Source organism: Colossoma macropomum, unplaced genomic scaffold (genome assembly GCF_904425465.1).
Source record: "Colossoma macropomum unplaced genomic scaffold, Colossoma_macropomum, whole genome shotgun sequence".
Taxonomy (NCBI): domain Eukaryota; kingdom Metazoa; phylum Chordata; class Actinopteri; order Characiformes; family Serrasalmidae; genus Colossoma; species Colossoma macropomum.
Genome location: NW_023494801.1, coordinates 24,789,805 through 24,809,023, shown reverse-complemented (window position 1 = coordinate 24,809,023; position 19,219 = coordinate 24,789,805). Strand labels below are relative to the sequence as shown.

Below are 19,219 nucleotides of genomic sequence, written 5' to 3'. Positions count from 1 at the left end.
CACCTGTCCCATACTAAAGGCACTTTACAAAAGGGAGACTTCCCAGACCACGGTTTGGAGTCCCTTAGCTAGTCTGGAGTCCTTAATGCAGTTAAAGGTGTTCCTGTAGCCAAACACCAGCTGTCCAGGCTGCAGTACATCATCACCCAAGCGGCTAGCCCAGGCAGCCACGTAGCTCTGATGTAGCATCACTGAGGCAGCCTCATAGCTACAGCATAGCACTGCTCATGCAGCCAAACACCACCAGTCGAGGTAGCGACCAGCTGCTGCTGAGCGATATGACCTCAAATCAGTATAACGGTTAATTGAATACCTTGATTACGATTAATGAACGATTATTTTGTTTTTTGTTTGTTTTTTTACCCTCATAGTTCACTGACAAGGTTTGTATTGTAAATATGCTCTGCATATCTTAATGTAAATTGTCGCAACAGCCAGATCGGAATTCATGCGACTTTTAAGTCAATCCAACTTGACATTTGTCATTAATTCACGCTGCTGAGACCTAATACACATTTGGGGTGATATTTCTGTACAAAAAGTAGAAAAGACTTATCCAAAATACCTCCGTGTTTGAAGAGATTTTGAAAGAAATGGCCGAACGCGGCCATAGGACAGCGAGACTGCAGCGTCAAAGAACAGTTAGAAGTCTGAAAGCAGTTTAAAGAATCCGAAGACACAAACTGAAGATGTGACCGTGGCCGAATAACATGCACTTTTTACGGAAGCTCGAATACATTCTAGGTGATGAGCCCAGCTGTCAGTCAGTAAAGCTTCATGATCGCTCCTGTGATGCTGGCGAGGATGAAACTGAAAGCTCCAGGAGCGACTGGTGTTCATGCATAGCCGTAATTGTTCACCTCTGGATGAGCCATGTGAAGCAACGTGACACGTTGTTTTTTTTTGTGCATATGGGTCAGTTCAGGGGCGTGATCTGTTTGGACTGATGTCACATACAGGTCACATTTAAAAGATATTGTGAACAGCCAAACCAAAAATCGAGTTTGGTGAGAAAATCAGATTTGGGCCACTTTTACCTGCTGACAGTACATGAACACACAGAGTGGGGAAAGGATTAACAGAATTTTAAAAACATCAAAATAACCGACACGGGCAAGATTATGTCAGTTAGAGATCCTGAATATCGCTTTCGATTACTTTTCGATTAATCACCCAGCCCAACGACCAGCCCAGACAGCCATGTCCGATGTAATTTCAAACTGGCAACCAGTCCAGGCAGTTCACAGCTACGATACAGTCCAGGCCTGTCCAGGCAGCTTCAAAGCTGCAATACAGCATCACTGTGTTCTTAACCTGAAATGACTACTTGAAACTAGAAGTGAGTACTTATCTCTGTAGTCATTAGCACTTGACCTAAGATCAGCCACTCAAACAAGGGAACAAGGCAGAAAGAAAATTTTATCAACCTAGCTAATCTTATCAGCTTTAAGCCATCCTGGTCACCCCTTTGCGTCACCCTCAAACCGTCTCACAAACCCCGAAACCTATGCTTGCAACAAAATTATTAACAGATCTGATTAATGTCAAACACAGAAAAGGCATAGGCATAATTCACTTAAACGTTAGGAGTCTTCTTCAGCATAAGAAGTTGGATAACCGGAAAATTTTGATTTCACAAGCTTATCCAGATGTCGTAGTTTTGACTCAATCCTGGTTAAAACAATCTGCGTCCAACTCAGAAAAATCCCCGCCTGGTTATAATCTGTACAAAGCTGATAGAAAAGCAAGAGATGGTGGAGTGGCTATTTACATTAAATCTGTTATTCAAGTAAAAGTTCTTAATTCATTATCTAAAGAAAAATGTTTTGGGCTTTTAGCCTTAAAGGTGTGCACAGGATACAATAACAGCTTTGTAGTAGCTAGAATCTATAGACCTCCTTTTGCACTTTCTCATACTGTAAATGATTTAGCTTTTTTAAATCCATACATCAACTTAGAAATGCTGAGTTTCCTAGGCAGTTTTAATCTGAACTGGTTAACTAATGCATCCAAACTCTTGAAGGAAGCATGTGGAAATCTGTTGCTAATGCAACTAATTACAGAACCAACACAACCTAACTTGCATGACCCCAATATGTCAACACTCATAGATTTAAATTTATCCAACAGACCCGACAATATTACTTGTATAGGTGTATTTGACCCTGGTTTTAGTGACCACTGTCCTATCCTATGCATTGGAAACACAAGCATATATATAGCCACAAGCGGCAATCTGCGGGGTCCAAGCACCATTAAGACATCGAGGAGTAAAGTAGTGGCCCATGGTCATAGAATGCAGCAGATGTTTAGATTTTTAAGAAAGATCTCCTTTTCCTAAGATTAAGACCACTAGGTGATACATCTGCTACAATCTACACAACTCCTTTTAACATCCATGACCGGGATTCGAACCCCCCGACCCTAGAGTTCAAAGGCGGAGGCTTTCACGGTGAGCCACAAGACATCTAGGGCACAACTGCAGTTTTTGAAACAATTTATTGAAAGGAAGCAACAAGGAACCACACACCATTTTAGGAAAAGGAGCATCATAAACAAATTTCATGTCTTTGGACATAGAAGGGAGCAAATCATTGGATTTTTCAGAAAGACCCTTCCTTAAGTTTAAGATAATTAAGTGTGTGTTCACAACAACTGCTACAGCACCATTCAAGATCTGTGACAGGGAATCAAACCCACAACTTTAATCTTCAAAAGCAGATGTTTTCAGGGTGAGCTACAAGAGGCCCACAGCAGACCTGTTTTTTGAGACAATTTATTGGTACAGAGGAAAAGAACCAAGCACCATTTTGGGAATTAGTTCCCACCTTGCAATTACTGTGACTATTGAGTAGTATAATTTCAATTGAAATCATAATACACTGTCAGTTTGTAATTTTTATATTTGTGTCAAATTTGCTTATAATCAGACAATTATTGATGTATTTTTAGCCTTTATAGCAGAATAAGCCAGTTCACATCAATTTATTCAAATCTTCAGCCACACGGTGCTTAGAAGTCATTATTATTAATAATTTAGGTTGTTTTAAGAAAAATGAAATTTGATTTAAACTTAAGAATTAGTAAGAAAATGTCTATTCTCCATCTTTTTTCAACTGCAATTGCTCAAAGACTTGTATTTGCAAAATTGTTAGGCTCAGTGGAAAGCATAACATTCAGAAATGCTCTTTGCTTAAAGACATACAGTAAAGCTTTCCATGTATATTTCAACAATGACATTTGCAGTTACTGATTTGGCTCCCTAGATTTGGCTAGCAAAAGCAATAGGGTTCCATGCACCTAAAGGTGCTTGGAACCCTAATAAAGTCAGGCTCTCAGATGGTGGTTAGAAGAAGTTTTAAACATTTTAATGATCAAGATTTCTTAAACGATCTAGCACTCAGTGACATCCACTACACTTCTGAAATCCCAGATATTGATTTAGCGCTAGACTGTTTTTGCAAAACTTTCCTGGCGGTGGTAAAAAAACATGCTCCTTAAAAAATGTTAGAATTGGAGATCAAATCCCTGGTTCAATTCTGAAATATCTTCCTTGCTTAATACTAGAAATGGGCCCTTGCAAGAGGAAATGGTGACAGAGACCAATGGCTTACTTTCAGGCAGCTAAGGAATAAATGTACTTCCTGCATCAGAAAAGCCAAAGCTGAATATTACCTTGAGATGTTTACAAATTCAGCTTCAAATTCCTTCAAAGTTTGGAAGACAGATTACTGATCAGAGAGAAATCTGCTGTGTATTTAATACTCACAGCTGCTGAACATTTATTTGATAGTTGTAATATGGAAGCGCCTCTCAATGAAAAAGATACACCCCCAGCTGTAAGACATGGTCTCTTTACAATTCACTCTTTCTCTCTTCACTTAGTAGCCAAAGCCCTTAACACCATCAACACTAAAAAAAGTAAAAGAGAGGATAGCTTGGATCCCTTATTTCTTGAGCTTGCAACCCCGATTATTTTAGAATACATTACATACACTTTTAATTTATCTATTTTATCAAGCAGAAAACCCAGTATCTTGAAAACAGCACATGTAATTCCACTTGATTTTAACACTTTTAAAAGCACAACCCTGAATGGATCTGATGTTGAAAAGAGTTAGTGAGTACAAATACCTTGACATATGGCTGGACGATTAATGCACTTTTAAACACCATATTAACACGCTCACATGTAAACTGAGGCAAAAACTTGGCTTCATGTATCGAAACAAAGTATGTTTCCCAATGCACACAAGGAAAAAGATGAAGTTGTTGAAGCAACGCTATTGTCTACCCTGTATTATGACAACGTGATATATAGAAATGCATCTGTAGCTACTCTTAAATCTCTAGACCCTGTATACCACTCTGCTTTAAGATTGATTACTGGTGACCCATACAACACCCATAACTTTGTTCTGTATGAAAAGGTTGGCTGGTCATCTCTGTCTATGCGTTGGGAGACACACTGGCTTTTCTTAATCTATAAAGCAGTTACTGGCCATTTGCCATTGTACATCAAAGAACTGCTCAGTGCATTTTACCAGACTCGTTCCAGTGATTGGATTACTCTTCAGGTGCCGAGAGCCTTCACTGAGCTAGGAAAATCTGCTTTTAGCCACAGTGCACCAGTGAGCTGGAATTTATTACTGGAAACTCTAAAGCTTTGCTCACTGGTGTCACATGAACATTTTAAACTTTTAGTCACTAATCACTTCCAAAAAATTTATTTATTTCATCTATCTTTATCGATTTAATTTTCTAAAAAAAAAATTAAATTATATTTTTTTCATTTTTTTTAACTTTATTTATTAAGTTACTATATTGTGGTAATTTTAATGGTTTATTGATTGATTTATTTATTTTTTAATTTACTGGTAGTATTATTATTATTACTTTTTAGCATTTGTCATGTTTTTACTATTTAGCTTCTCAATCCCTGATTTCTGTATTGGCTCAGCTACATTGTAAATGAAGGTCTCCCTTAGTGTACTCAGAGTTTAAATAAAGGTTGATTGATTGGCTCAAGTGGCCAGTACAGGCTTGAACAGCCAGCCCAAGAAGCCTCTAAGCCATGATTGGAAAAATCACATTCAGGTGCTATATTGTTGGATGCGATGGCAAACTTCTCGGCCAGTGGGGAAAAATTAAAACATAAACACAAACAACACAAAACAAACAGAAAACTAAATAAAAAAAAAAACGATGTAAAGCAGCAGCCATGTTATGGCAGAGTACTCACACCGGAACACATACAGGCAACCCTGGTCCTGGAAAGCTACCTTCCTGCAGAGTTGAGTTCCAGCCTGTATCCAGTGAGCTGTTCCGCCTCTTACTTAACTCTGATACATGTGACCCACACAATCAGGGACGAAGGAAGAGGTTGATTAGTTGGAACAGGTGTGGCGCATTTTGGTTGGAACTAGGCCCTGCAAGAAAGTAGCTCTCCAGGGCCAGGGTTGGAGACTCTGCTTTAGGAATTGTGTGGGTGCGTGCTTTTTTTTTTAATGAGAAGAAGAGGATTTGTAAGAAGCTGCCTGTTAGTTCTCTCTGCCACATACCATAATGCTAACTTTACCTACATCGTGACTCTTCCCTTTCTACTTATCTTACATTATGTAAAGTTTAGCTTGAAAATTAGGGATACATTGATACCATATTTTCACTTGGCAATACTGAGTCTGATTTCATAGTGGGTGATCTACTTAGAATTAAGTAATTGTTAGTGTAAATGGGTGCAATGTACTTTAACAGTTAGATGCGTTAGCTAGATGTTACATTAATTACCTTGAATTGAGTTGCATTGCAGTGGAGAAAAGTGGGTTTTTGTTCCAAGTTACAAAAGTGCTTCTGTACAGCTGTAAATATATTTCATAGTTTTGTTCTCATGCTCCTCATCTATCCCTTTCACCATCAGTCTCAGTGACAGCAGCAATCACATATAAGGCTAATCAGAGAAGCTCACATTTTGTATTGTTGAAGTCTTTTTGGCTGCTTAAGCTGTAGTTGAATGTTCTCTAAAGCGAGGCATGTGATGTTAGAAGTCTTGTCCTTTGGTGGCTCACATACAGCAGCTTGGCTAACTACTAAAAGCAGGTGGTGATCTATACTGTAGGACAGTATGGTCTCCCTATAGCCTATTTTACATGGACAAAAAAAAATCATTACGTTACATGATAATCACTCATTTAGAGCATTTCTCCAATAGAAGGTGCTATTTGCACTTTATTTCACCAAGTTTGTTACGCATACAAGGAATTTCTCCTGTGATGTAATAACTACCATATACAGTGTATCACTGGATGAAATAAACATTTGTAAAAATTAACATTTGTTCAACAGTGCAAATACTAAATTTAAATAAAAAAAATAAAAAAAATCATACATATTGCCCTGAAAAATTAAGTTACCTAACGCGTTCATGCTTAAATAACTTTTTAGTGATCCACACTTCTTGAGCAAGTAAGGTTATCTCCAACAGCCCAATAATTTTCAATTAAGCTGGCAGTAAACCGCTTTTTTGGGTTCTGTTTACACTTGATTTTGTTAACTTGAATCAGCCTAGTTAGATTAACCTCTCATTTAATTGTGCTTTGCTGTAAATATTCATCTGTGTAAAATACACTGGTATAAACTGTGAAACTCCCGTTATTTTAAATGGATTATTCCATATAGTACTGAACAAAAGGCTGCTTGTTCAGTGATTATATATTATCTGATCCATTTTTTCATACGGTAATGGAGAAATGAATAGGACAGGAGAGAACAATTTTTAAGGAATCAAATGACTTCAAGCATCTTGGCCATTCTGTTTAGAAACTGCTTGGGAATGGTATTTACCAGCAGATTGCATTTTTCGCTCTAGGCTTAACTGATAACCCTAAATACAAAACATCAGCATGGTGAGAATAACATGTAAAATGCATCTAAACTGAACATTTTAACATGCGAATATGCTATAAATAAAATAAAATAACAGAATGCAAAGAGAACTAATGAAAAATAAAAACCTTAATTAACAGAACCCAATGAAATTGCGAAGAATACTGGGAAGCTTTTTGGGCGAAATGAATTGATCCTAACTAGATTTACATAAATAATAAAGGATACCCTCCATCCTTCTGTGGTATTGATGTGCAGAGAATGTTGTTTGCGTGTTTACTATCAAAATTAATAAAAAGTTATTAACAAAAAAAGGTAATAAAGGATTATACAATAAATAGTACATGTAAATACATTTGTATTCGCAAGGTTAACAGATGGGTAAAATAAATAAAAAAAAAATTAGTTGTTATGTTTTACAGTGAAAAAGCATCATGTTACAGAGGAGTTACACCATAATACAGTAAGGTTTATTAGGTTCAGTTTAAAGTGCAGTGTGTCCGTTGTGGTTAATGAATGCTACAGCTGTGGAGAAAAAGCTGTAAGTGTCTGGTTGTGTGGACTTTGATGGCCCTGACTCTTCTACCAGAAAGTGGCTGGAAAAGGTGATGTCCAAGATGAGGTGCCAGCTCTTACTTGCCACACTCCATTGCTCTGCTGTTGTAGATGTCCTGAAGCGTTGGCAGACTGATCCGATGGTCCTCTCTGCTGTCCTGATTATGCAGAGGCTTGTGAAGTCAATGAACCAAACCGGATGGTTATGGATGTACTTGGTGATCATTGTAAACAACTGTAAGAACTGGAACCTCAGGATCCTGGGTATTTCATGAGAATTTTTTCCAAAACTGATACTGGTCTGCTGCTCAAATTAGTGGTCTATGCATTTCCCCCCCACATATAATTGGGTATTTTACAAAATCTGAAATGAAATTTGTATATTCATCAAATTTAATGAAATAAAGCTAAAAGCACATTAGAATGTAGAAACTATATGTTTGAATGTTAAAAGTTGCCTCTGCTAGAGTTCAGTGCCCAGTGATGCTACAGCTATCCATGGCTGGAAGTCAGAGAAAGCATCATTGGCCTCGATCTCTTTGAGTGGGTAGGTGGCCCTACCTCTACCCCAGTCACCATGTGCCATGCTAGCCAGCTCAGGTGCCTATTTGCTGATGCAACAGAACTGGTGGTTAGCATTCTCCTCCTGGCACTTTCAGCTGTCCTATGACATTGCATAAGCTGCAGTTTGAAAGTTACGATGGTTGGCTTCACAAAACTCGGAGGAAGCTTGTGCTAGCTTTCACCCTCCTAGTGCTGGTGGTATCTTGTGAACTGGGGAGACCTAACTAGTTGGTGGTATTGGACATGACCAAATTGGGGAGAAAATTTGAAAAAAAATGCCCAAAAAGAACCCAAGCTCCTATGGTCAACACCATAGACACCACGTAATACAATTGCAGATTATATGTATTGTAAAAACTAAAAAAAAAAATTATAATGAACTTGATTTATATAGCACCTTTTGTACAAACAAAAAAAACCTGACACAGTATGTGAATTGAAAATGCAATACAAAAAGCAGTGTTTTGTGTATCCACTTTGAACTGTTCTTAAACAAAAATAGTAAAAAGACAACATTTGTTTTACCTGACTAAATTGTTTTTTGTAAATATGGGCTCATTGTTAAATTTAATAGAATGTAATTTGAAATGAGTGTATTAACAAAAAAAGCCCATAAGAGTTCAATTTCATACAAGTTAAACAGAATTTACCAATCACTGCATGTCACATACTGTCCCAACCTTTTTGGACTTGAGTTTTGTACATTTAACATGCAGATCAAAGTGCTTTACAGAGCAAGTAAAAGCAATAACAAACGTATAATTACAAACATATAAAAATTAGAATAATAGCAGAACAGTTAAAGTATTGTTAAAATAGTAAAAGCAAGAAAAATAATAAATGGAAGTTAAAAACAAAATAAAAAAATACAGTTTGACTTTCTAAAATAAGTGATGATAGGTACCTGATGAATATTTATTGGTAGTGTGTCTTTATTGAGGTAGTGTAGACTTGTTGATGTATTTTAGGGCACAGTATGATTTACTTTGAATTATAAAAATACATAAAACTTCACTGACTAATGAGTAGTGTTTGTTAGCAGCGTTAAACTAAAGAAGCAAAATCTATATGCCAAATATGTTTCTGCTGGTTGACTGCATATGGGGAAAGTGCAGGTTATACCGACAACAGGAAGAGCACATTAGTCATACTGTTGCTGGGTGCCCAGTGTTGGTGCAGAAAGAATATACACATTGGCCACACCAAATAGCTAGCACTGGTCAATAACTAAATATTGATCCTTCAATCTGAACAAACCGAATAGAAGTCATTCTCCATGATCACAGCAAGAGGCGATGTCTGCTTGTAGACATAGCCATTCCAGATGACACAAGCACCTTAATTAAAGAAGTAGAAGATCTACGACAGCAGATAGGTCACTCCAGTAGTGAGCCAGTAACTTTGCTAAGAGCTCTGACAAGTTGGTTTTGCAGAGCATCAAAGCTTTTGATCCAGAAATTCTTATCTTTCTGGGCCAGAAGCATTCCAGTTATAGAGACTTTTGATGATGTGACAAGCCTCCACAAGCATAAAGTCCATCTATGACATATCATTTGCAGCCACTTTCTTATAGGTTTCAACTTCTCTCTGGATCGAAGTGATATCTGTGTTATGAGTCTTGCTATCCTCAAGAATGTTCCTACAGAAGACTTTGATGTTCTGCTGGGAAGACAGGTCTTTGACAGGTGTTGGGAATTGTTTTATTCTGTTTTAATTTCTAGTTTTCTAGTTCATTTTTTAAACATTGTTATTCATTGTTATACAACAGTTAGTTCTGGCCACGCAAGCTGATTGGTTGAGAAGCGTTGTGACCGTGCTGTTATTTCGCCATAACATCACAGGTTTTTCCACAAACACTGTATAACTCCGCCGAGACGCCATTGCTAAGCAATGACTTTGACGGCTGTAGGAGATGCTCAAGCCATTTGAACGTTTTTACTTCTTACTTTGCACACAAACAGAGAACGGACACTTTTAAGATTACATTCGACCTACAGCCGATTTGGTCAGACTCTGAAGATGAAACTACGCTAAATTCCCAAACTGTCAGTTGGTCTGTGTAAGGAGCTGGAGAACGAACTGCCGGCTGTACAGCGAGTGATCGGAGCTCATTACTCTGATGAAGCAACAAGCTGCTTGTTGCTTATAAGCTGCTACTTATGCTCTGTTCTCAAGGTTTGAGCAATAACAGCAAAGTCTTTTATGACACGTCCTAAGGACAGGAATGGTCGTTTTTTTGGTACGACAGTAATGTATTTACAATAAGATCAATAATAAAATGATACAGTAGGATCTGAGAACCCTGACTTTGGTCTTTTATGATGGTACTAAGGGTCCTGAAGGGGGCGCTGATGGCCAGGTATAAGAGTGGGTGTCTGAGTATGTTTTTAGACTGGTTTTGAAGCAGACTGGACAGAGCTCTGAATAAATCATATTTCCTGTGAATCTCAGTCTCCTGAATCTCTTCCATGGCAAGATCAAAAATTTTCTACACAGGGTTCTGTTTTTTTTTTTAATTAGCTTTCTGTAGGAACTTTTGATGTATTTCTGGAACAGTCTGTTCTGGTGGAATTCATCAAACCTTTCCATGTATCTCTTCAACCTTTGTGCCTTTGCCTGGAGTTTCATCTTGAGCGTCCTCAATAGCTCTGCAAAGTTATTTAGAAAATGGACGTTCTTGACTTCTTTACTTAATTTGGCTAGTACTTACATATTTTTGCAGAGGGAAGCAATCTTATTCTTGATTCGCAAATTCCATTTTGGCCCTTTGAAAGATACCAGCCTACATGGCCTGCTTCTGCCAGATGTTACTGCTGCAGCCCCACATATCGATTGGTTATTCTTTTTAATGGTTGGATGTTCATCCCTAGAGATTCTAGCTAGAGATAAGTTAGCAGACTATAGCAAAAAGTTCTTTGCTAGACTTGGCTTTATTAATGCTTTTTGGCTCCTTGATGTTGATGGACTACAGTTTAAGAAGCATAAGCCTCATCTTTTGTTTCATGCAATAAGGTGGTTCAGCCTATTGTGGCTGTTTTGGTTGTGTTGCTTCCACATGTTGTTCAGGAACCCTTTCTTCCTGGGGCAGGTCCAGGACTTGGCTGCTCGAATTGATCTTTTCTCCATCTCTGCATCTCAACTGCCTTTACAATTTTGTCAATTTCCACCTTAGTGAGCCATCCTCTTTTCCTAATGTCCTCTCAGGCATCAACTATTGTAATTAAATTTACATTTTGTTCTCAAAACCAAATGTTCTCTGAACCAACTGATCTCTGAATCCTCATGACAATCATATATTTGCAACAGGTTTTCTTGTATGTATTAATGTAAATGCATAAATGGATTAGCCATAACATTTAAAGCCACCTTCTTGTTTCTATACTCATTGACCATTTTGTCCATACCATATAGGTGCACTTTGTAGTTCTGCAGTTACAGACTAATCCATTTGTTGCTCTGTGTAGTTTGTTAGCCCCCTTTTACCCTGTTCTTCAATAGTCAGACTCCCACAGGACCACTTCAGAGCAGGTATTATCTGGGTGATGAATCATTCTGAGCTCTGCAGTGACACTGAAATGGTGGTGGTGGTAGTGTCTTAGTGTGTTTTGTGCTGGTATGAGTGGATCAGACAAGCAGTACTGCTGGAATTTTTAAACACTTCAGTGTCACTGCTGGACTGAGAATTGTCCACCAGCCAAAATTATCCAGCCAACAGCATCCTGTGGGCATTATCCTGAGACCACTGATGAAGGACAAAAGGATGACAAATACCAACTGTACAGCAACAAATGCACCACTGTCTCTGACTTTACATCTAAAAGAGGACCAGGAAGGTAGGTATGTCTAATAGAGTGGACAGTCAGTGGACACAGTGTTAAAAACTCAAGCAGCACTGTATATATTTTTATATATGAAAAATATAATTTTTGCTCAAATAAGCTGTGAAATAGTGTTCTGTCACATTAAGTGACTTGATGAAGAATGACAGCATTAGGCTTCTGAGAAGCAAGGACTGAAGGCAGGTAAGTTCTGCTTTTGTTCATCATTCATCAAAATCTGTTGTTAGCTCTCCCCTAAACTGATCATCCTACTCTATTGAAGGCAGAATCCAGTCCAATTACAGAAAAAAATATTATATATAGAATATAGACCAGTCACAGTTAGTTTTTGGTAACCAGTGGTGCAGCACTGTTAAATTCTTCACCTGGTTCCATTTGATAGGCACATATTTCATAACTTACATCTACAGAGTCAAAAGGGCTAATTATCAGAATCAGAATCACTTTATTTCAGGTATTTTACACATGCAAGAAATTTGTCTTGGTGAGCACACACATGTATGGCATGTAACATACTAAACAGACCAGGCAAGCAAACAGTGTAACAAGTGTATAACTAAGGGAAAGCTAAAATAAAAATACATTAAATACAATGACAAATTAAGAGTAATGAATAATGAACCATGGAGAGGTGCTAAAAAATTGTGTGAATATCTGCACATTATGCATATAAGAATATCTATTCATATGCAGGTCTGATGACGTACTACAAAAGTTGCTATGTACAGAATACTACAAAGTGATACAAATGTTTGCAGAAGTTTTAACATCTGCATAGTTGTAAGCATTATGTTACACAGGCGTTACACTGTAATACAGTAAGGGAGGTTTATTGGTTTAGTTTAAGTGCGAGGTGTCCATTGTGGTTAATAAGCGCTACAGGTCTGGGGGAAAAAGCTATTAGCATGTTTGGCTGTGCTATTTTTGGCTCAGAATCTTCTACCAGAGTGGAGTGGCTGGAAGGGGTGATGTCAGAGATGAGAGGGATCAGCTGTAATCTTGCCAGGACACTTCATCACCCTGCTTTTGTAGATGTCCTGAAGCGTTGACAGAATGCATCCAATGATCCTCCCCACTGTCCTGTTTATGCACTGGAGTTTGTCATGTTCTTGTGAGCCATTGATGATGGGAGGGGTGTTGTGCCTGAAATTCACCACCATCTCAACTATCTTCTCTGTGCTGAGCAGCAGGTGCTTGCTGCCGTACCAGGACAACAGCTGCTTGACTTCCTTTTTTGTAGGCAGACTCATCACCATTGGCTGTGCGGCCCACTACAGTGATGTCATCTGCAAATTTCAGGATTTTCACAGCTGGTTCCTTAGAGACAGAGTCATTGGTATAGAGACTAAAGAGAAGAGAAGTTAGTTAAGAAGTCCATGATCCAGTGGTAGATAGGATCTGGCAGAAAAATCTGAAGAATGTCTTTTGTGCTTTCATATCTGCAGTAAAACTCATCGAGGTCGTTAGTGAGCTGGCAGTCATTGAGGAGAAGGAGAGTTTTTCTCACCTAGCTGGTGATCTCTTACTTTCTAACCTGAAGTTGGGTCATTAGCAGCAATGTGGCTTTTCAGTTTTTCTGAGTATTTCTTCTTCGCTGCTTTAATCCATTTCTCCAGCTTGTATTTAGCCTCTTTGTAGAGAATTTTGTCCCCAGTTATGAATGCTGCCTCCTTTTCCCTCCAAAGCTGTTGGAGCTCTGCTGAAAACCATGATTAATTGTTGTATTTTACCTGTGCTGTAGTGCTGTAGTTGAAATGCAGCTGTCCTCACAGAAACTGACATATGACATCACGTTGTCCATATGTTCTTCTAGCCCACGTGTCAGGCTTCAGTCCTTGCAGACAGAACAATGCAGACTTCAGCACACTGCCTCATTAAACACACCTGATTCAGCTCATCAACTAATTCGCAAGGCCTTCATGAACTGAATTATAAGCATTAGATAGGGTAAACACTAATCTCTGCAGCACTTTGGTCTGGAATGTCCCCAGTTTGACATGACTTGTCTAGGCTCTCTGTCTCTTTTTCAAAAACAATCCAGCTTGTGGATTCAAAGCAGCCCTGTAGCTTTTCAGCTGGTCTGCCTCTTGATTGTTGTGATGACAGGCTTGTTGGTTTTGAGTACTTTCTGTTGGGATGAAGTGAATGAGTCTGGGCATTCTTGGGCATTTCTTTTCTTAGATTTGTACTGTTAAAGTCTCCCTGAATAATGAGCAGTGAGTGTGAATTCACTCTACTTTCGTGTAATGGCCAGCAGTTTCTGCGCGCGTCCGGTGGAATGTAAACAGCGACCAGAATAAAAGACAAAAACACTCTGGGAGAGTGGAATGGTTTACAGTTTATGAAAAGTGACTTAAGATAAAGAGTGCATGATTTTAACATTACTCTGACGTGTTTACACCAGCGTTTGTTGATAGAGAAGCAGATTCCTCCTCCCCTGGTTGTGCCGGTGAACTCCACATCTCTGTCTGCTCTGGGCAGCCGGAAGCTGGGCAGGTGCTGCGCGCTGTTCTGTGCTTTCTGAGCATGCAGCTCAGAATGCCAAATCTCTGTGAAGCAGAGGGCTGGTGCTGTAGAAAAGTCCTTATTGGTTTTGTTGAATAGCAGTAGTTCTAATTTGTTGTGTAAAGATTGCAGTTTGGAGAGGAATAAAGACACTAAAGGTGTACGAAACCCATGTCATCTCAGCATTGCGAGTGTGCCAGCCCTTCTGCCTCTCTTTCGCCTTCTAGCCAGGTTGAGCAGAGCCAGTGCTTTCCAAGAACTCCGAAGGGTTTTAAATAAACTCCGGAATAATATCAGGAGAAACATTGTCCCTGAAGGTCAGTAACTGTTGCTCCAACGGACTGAGTTTGACGCACAATAGATGACTATTGAATATTAACAAACAAAAACAATCACAGCTCTTACTGTGGCTGCCATCCTCGGTGCCATCCTGAAATCGTTATAGCCTTTTGTATAGCCTTCTTTTAGCATTGGTTACTGTTCAGTTTGAAAGTTAGACAGAACTGCATTCATTTTGTCTGTTTTGTAAGCTATCTTGTAAAGAACTAAACTAAAGAAGTTCTTATTGGTCATGTTTATATTACTTATCATTTTTTTGGTATATTACGTTTGTGCATCCCAGAAGTGATTTGTCTTTCACAGACGTATACATTCGTAAGATGATTGTTTTTATTTTCTTCTGTTTGCAATCAAAATATCAAACCTTTTCTGCAGCTGTGGCACATTTAGAGGAAAAAAAAAGTCAGAAAGAAAGATTAAAAAAAAAAAAAAATGTAAAACGGCAACCTTCTAAAGTCCATTTCGCACCAGACACAGTGCTGCGTGCAGTATGCTCCTATATTAATCAATGTAGTCTTTCAAAGCGGCCACGCGCGTTTCCGCCGTGTGAAGCGCAAGAATACAGGTCTGTTTCAGCAGTTTCTATGCAGTGCGTTTATATGCACTCAATAATTCGATAACTGCAGAAAATCAGATTTTGTCAGTAATCTGATCAACACGTTTACGTGCATTTGAGTAATCAGATAATGGGGAAACTCTGGGTTTACATGAGTCAGACAGAAATTGGATTTCTGCTTTGCAACCAGCCAATAGACTCACAGAAGAAGACGTGATGTGAATGTAATGTAAAACTCTAACTTAATTTTCTTGTTTGATACATTCAGTTGTTCTGTGTGGTAGAAATGCTATTCATGATAGAAAGTGTATAATGCCATAATTTATCACAGTAAAGCAAAATGTGTAGCTTGCTTTTCGTTGAACTATTGAAAGCATTCTAAAAATGTTCACATAGTCTTGATTACAGAAATTATTTTAATTGTTAATTGTTTGAATATGTGCAGTTCATGGCTAAATTCCACTATTGTGTCTGTGGTCTACATGTTTGAAATCTATAGAGACTTACATGTCATTCAGAATAAATTTTTCTGTTTTTCCTATTTCTTCTTTAGTTCCAGTTACTCAATGGCTGCTCTCGAGTTTGAAAAGGAGCATGAGATTGGACCAGTATATGACTCTCCCAGAATGTCCAGACGAAGCCTAAAATTGCACACCATGAGAGGTCTCTGTGGCAACAAATGCCTTTCAGTGCACTCCCAAAATCACAGTATGAGCCACAGTAGAAGCACAGATTTTAAGAAGTGGTAAGCGCAAAATTCGTAACAGTTGGCATGGTCTGTCTCAAATAACATATTAGGAAATCAAGCCACAAAAGCACATTGAGACATATTTCTTCACATCAAAGATTAAATCAAGAGTAATTTATAATTTTAGGGCAGTAAAACAATTAAAATAATTAATCATGATTATTTGTGTTCTTTTTGAGTGTTAATCATAAATAATCATATTTGTCTTATTTGTCCAAATTCTTCCTTAAAGAGAGATTTGTTTCCAATTAATAAGCAATAATATTCATTATTTAATTGAAAATCATGTGAACGCAGGGTAAATGTGAAAATAAGGTGAATGCAGTTTCTAAATTTCTTCAACTTCTTCTGTGAGCAACATGGCGGCCTGTTGCAACCATATATACAAATCAGGGGTTTCAACTCTTCCACAGTTGTAGGCCTCTCGCTCTCATACTTCTATATTACATCTTATTTCGAACTTTCTACTTTGTTGCTCATTGATTTATCCATAGTTCTCTTGCAGAGTAGTCTTTTTAATTACTAATATTGCTGGCATCACAGGTGTGTTTTTAGCTTGTAAAATGATACTTCAGGCTCAGTGTGCTTTGGTGATAAACAAATTCACTGCATTCCACTAGCTGGACCTTGGAAAGGATCTGGAGAGGTTCTTTTTGGACAAATGGTCTCAGAACCCTTGCCATGTGTTCTTCAGTATCATTAAGCATTACAGGAGAAGTCGTAGAGCTGCAAAGGGAGGCTGCACAAAGTATGAAATGAAGGGGTACCAATGATTGTGGCACACATAGATATAAGAAAAATATTTGTTTCATGATAAGACTTAGTTTAATCATTGTACTTCAAATAAACGTCAGATTTTGCATAAATATTTTCTATGTATTTGTACAAGGTCTTAGTGCCACAGCAATTGTGTATTTATATGTTTACATACAAAAGCAGCAATCATTGCAAAGTGATAAAATAGAAACAGACACACCTAGCATGAAAATAAAACACACACTCATAGTTACACAAATAACATGAGTACCTACATATTTATATGTTAATTTATATGTATATTTATCCTCTGTTTAATTTCAAAATTTGTATATTCTCCAGGTCTGTAAGAAACAGAAAGGAGCAGAAGTGTCGGAATCAGATGCTACAGTCCAGAACTGCCCTTCTGAGCCACAGCTGCATAGGTCAGTAAGCTCTGTTGAAGTTAACTCAGTGAGCGGTTAATCTGAAACCACTAATCAGAGATTAATAGCTGTGTTCTGCAATGTTCTTTGAGATAGAGCTTAGTAGAATGTCTACAATGATTGACTACAGAGCAATTAGTGAAGCAGAATAACTGTAAGCTAGGCACGTAATTCTTCTAATGCCGCTAATTAGTCTCTAGAGGTAAGGTGTGTGGTGAGTGATTTTAGCTATTAAAATTACTCTTCTTCAAGGTTATTCTTCGTTTTTCTTTACGGTAGATTTTCCTAACCATGGTCCCCCTGCCTGGCACACTTAACTCTTTTTCTGCTCCTAACACTCTTGATCCAACTATTCAGTTGATTAACAAGCCCTACCTGAGTCAAAGTGCATGTGTTAAAGCAGAGAAAACACCAAAATGTGCAGAACAAGGGGCATTTCAGGACCAGGAATCTTTTTCAACTGTTAGTAAGGCTAATATACTGATCTCACTGTGGTTTATATTTGCAATAAAATATTTTAGGAGCTATATTACACAAATAATGACAGCAGAGAAAAATGTGTCTTTTGTGGATTGTGTTCATAGTAGTTCTGCTCTTGTTGCATATACACTCACCGAGCAGGTTATTAGAAACACTATACTAATACAGAATAGGGTTTTTCTAGCTCTCAAAGCACACTCAATTCTTGAGGGCATAGATTTTACAAGACGTTGGAATCATTCCTTTGAGATTCTGGTCCATGCTGACATAATTGCATTTTTTTTCAGATGCACTTTCATACTGCGAATGTGCTGTTTTACCACATCCCAAAAGTCATGTACTGGATTCAGATCCAGTGACTGGGAATGCCACTGAAGAACATTGAACCCATTGTTATGTTTGTGAAACCAGTTTGAGATGACTTTTGCTTTGTGACATGGTGCAATATCATGCCGGTAGTAGCCATTAGGAGATGGGTAACTTGTGGGCATTAAATAGTAACTACACCCTGAGACCTTTTTTTTCATTAACAGTTGAACAGCTGATGCACTGCTGTGTAATAATAAAATACCAGCCTTGCTTAAAATGTGAACACATCTTTCCTAACTGTAAAAATATCATTTTTATTGTGGTCAGTTCCACCTCTGCAGCGCCCCTCTGGTCAGCTCTGCTATAGGCGCGGATGACGTGTCTTGGTACCGAAGTACCATGAAACATCACTGTATACAAATCGGTCAACCAGTACTACCACCCCCAGACGATGCACTACTTGTGCTGTGCTCATAAATATAAAAGCATAAGAGCCTAGAGCGAGGAGGTAATCAGACTCAAGCGCTGAGCTAAATACCCTCAGGATCTGGAGACGTTCAGTAAATAACCCAATTAATCTAAGCTTAGGTTGTAATAAAGATGTTGGACCAATTAAGTGAGGATTCTTGCAAGTCTCTATAAAACTGCCAGTCTTGCATCCAATTCACATTTCCCTTTACAACGCGCGCTCGCTGAACAGACATCAACGGCAAGCAACACGTGAACTCTGGAAAGCGAAACGGTTCGCTGCTAATCATTTTCTGGCACTGTGCTAACTCTTGGGCAGCTTGAGTTAGTGGCTCGTACTATTAAGGCTCAAGACGCACCGCCTGATCAGAAACGCCTTCCCTCGTCGAAGATGAGGATGGGAGTAGAGAAAAATAGTCAGCATCGTTAAGACCTCTCAGTTGCACAAGTGTTTGATTCTGTCACCCTCCATATTTTCTGGTAGCTAACGTATGCTATCTCTAGAAACACAGCAGCCCAGCCCATCCTGTATCTCTCGCAGCCCCATCTCCAAACCTGTACATTACTGCAGTGCCCCTCCCAACATGCCCCTCACATTTTTGTGAATTTTTCACAGTTGAGTCAATGGTGGAGTTAGCTGAAAATAGTGATGTGTACTCTTTAAGGAATGTACATGGTCAGCAGCAATACTCAAATAGGCTGTGGCATTCAAGCGATGATTTATTGATACTTATTGCACCATTCTGAGTAAACTCCAGAGACTGTTAAGATAAGATAAGATAATCCTTTATTA

General features: G+C 38.4%; 1 protein-coding gene across 7 annotated transcripts in view; it reads left to right on the top strand.

Moving 5' to 3' along the window:
• Positions 1-19,219, top strand: part of LOC118820933 (SUN domain-containing protein 1-like) — a 79,161-nt gene that overhangs the window by 7,185 nt on the left and 52,757 nt on the right. For all 7 annotated transcript variants that reach the window (XM_036589276.1, XM_036589279.1, XM_036589281.1 and 4 more), the window contains 2 exons: positions 15,794-15,985; positions 17,087-17,169. In XM_036589276.1, the coding sequence (XP_036445169.1) occupies positions 15,794-15,985; positions 17,087-17,169 (275 nt within the window). The remainder of the gene's footprint in view (positions 1-15,793; positions 15,986-17,086; positions 17,170-19,219) is intronic.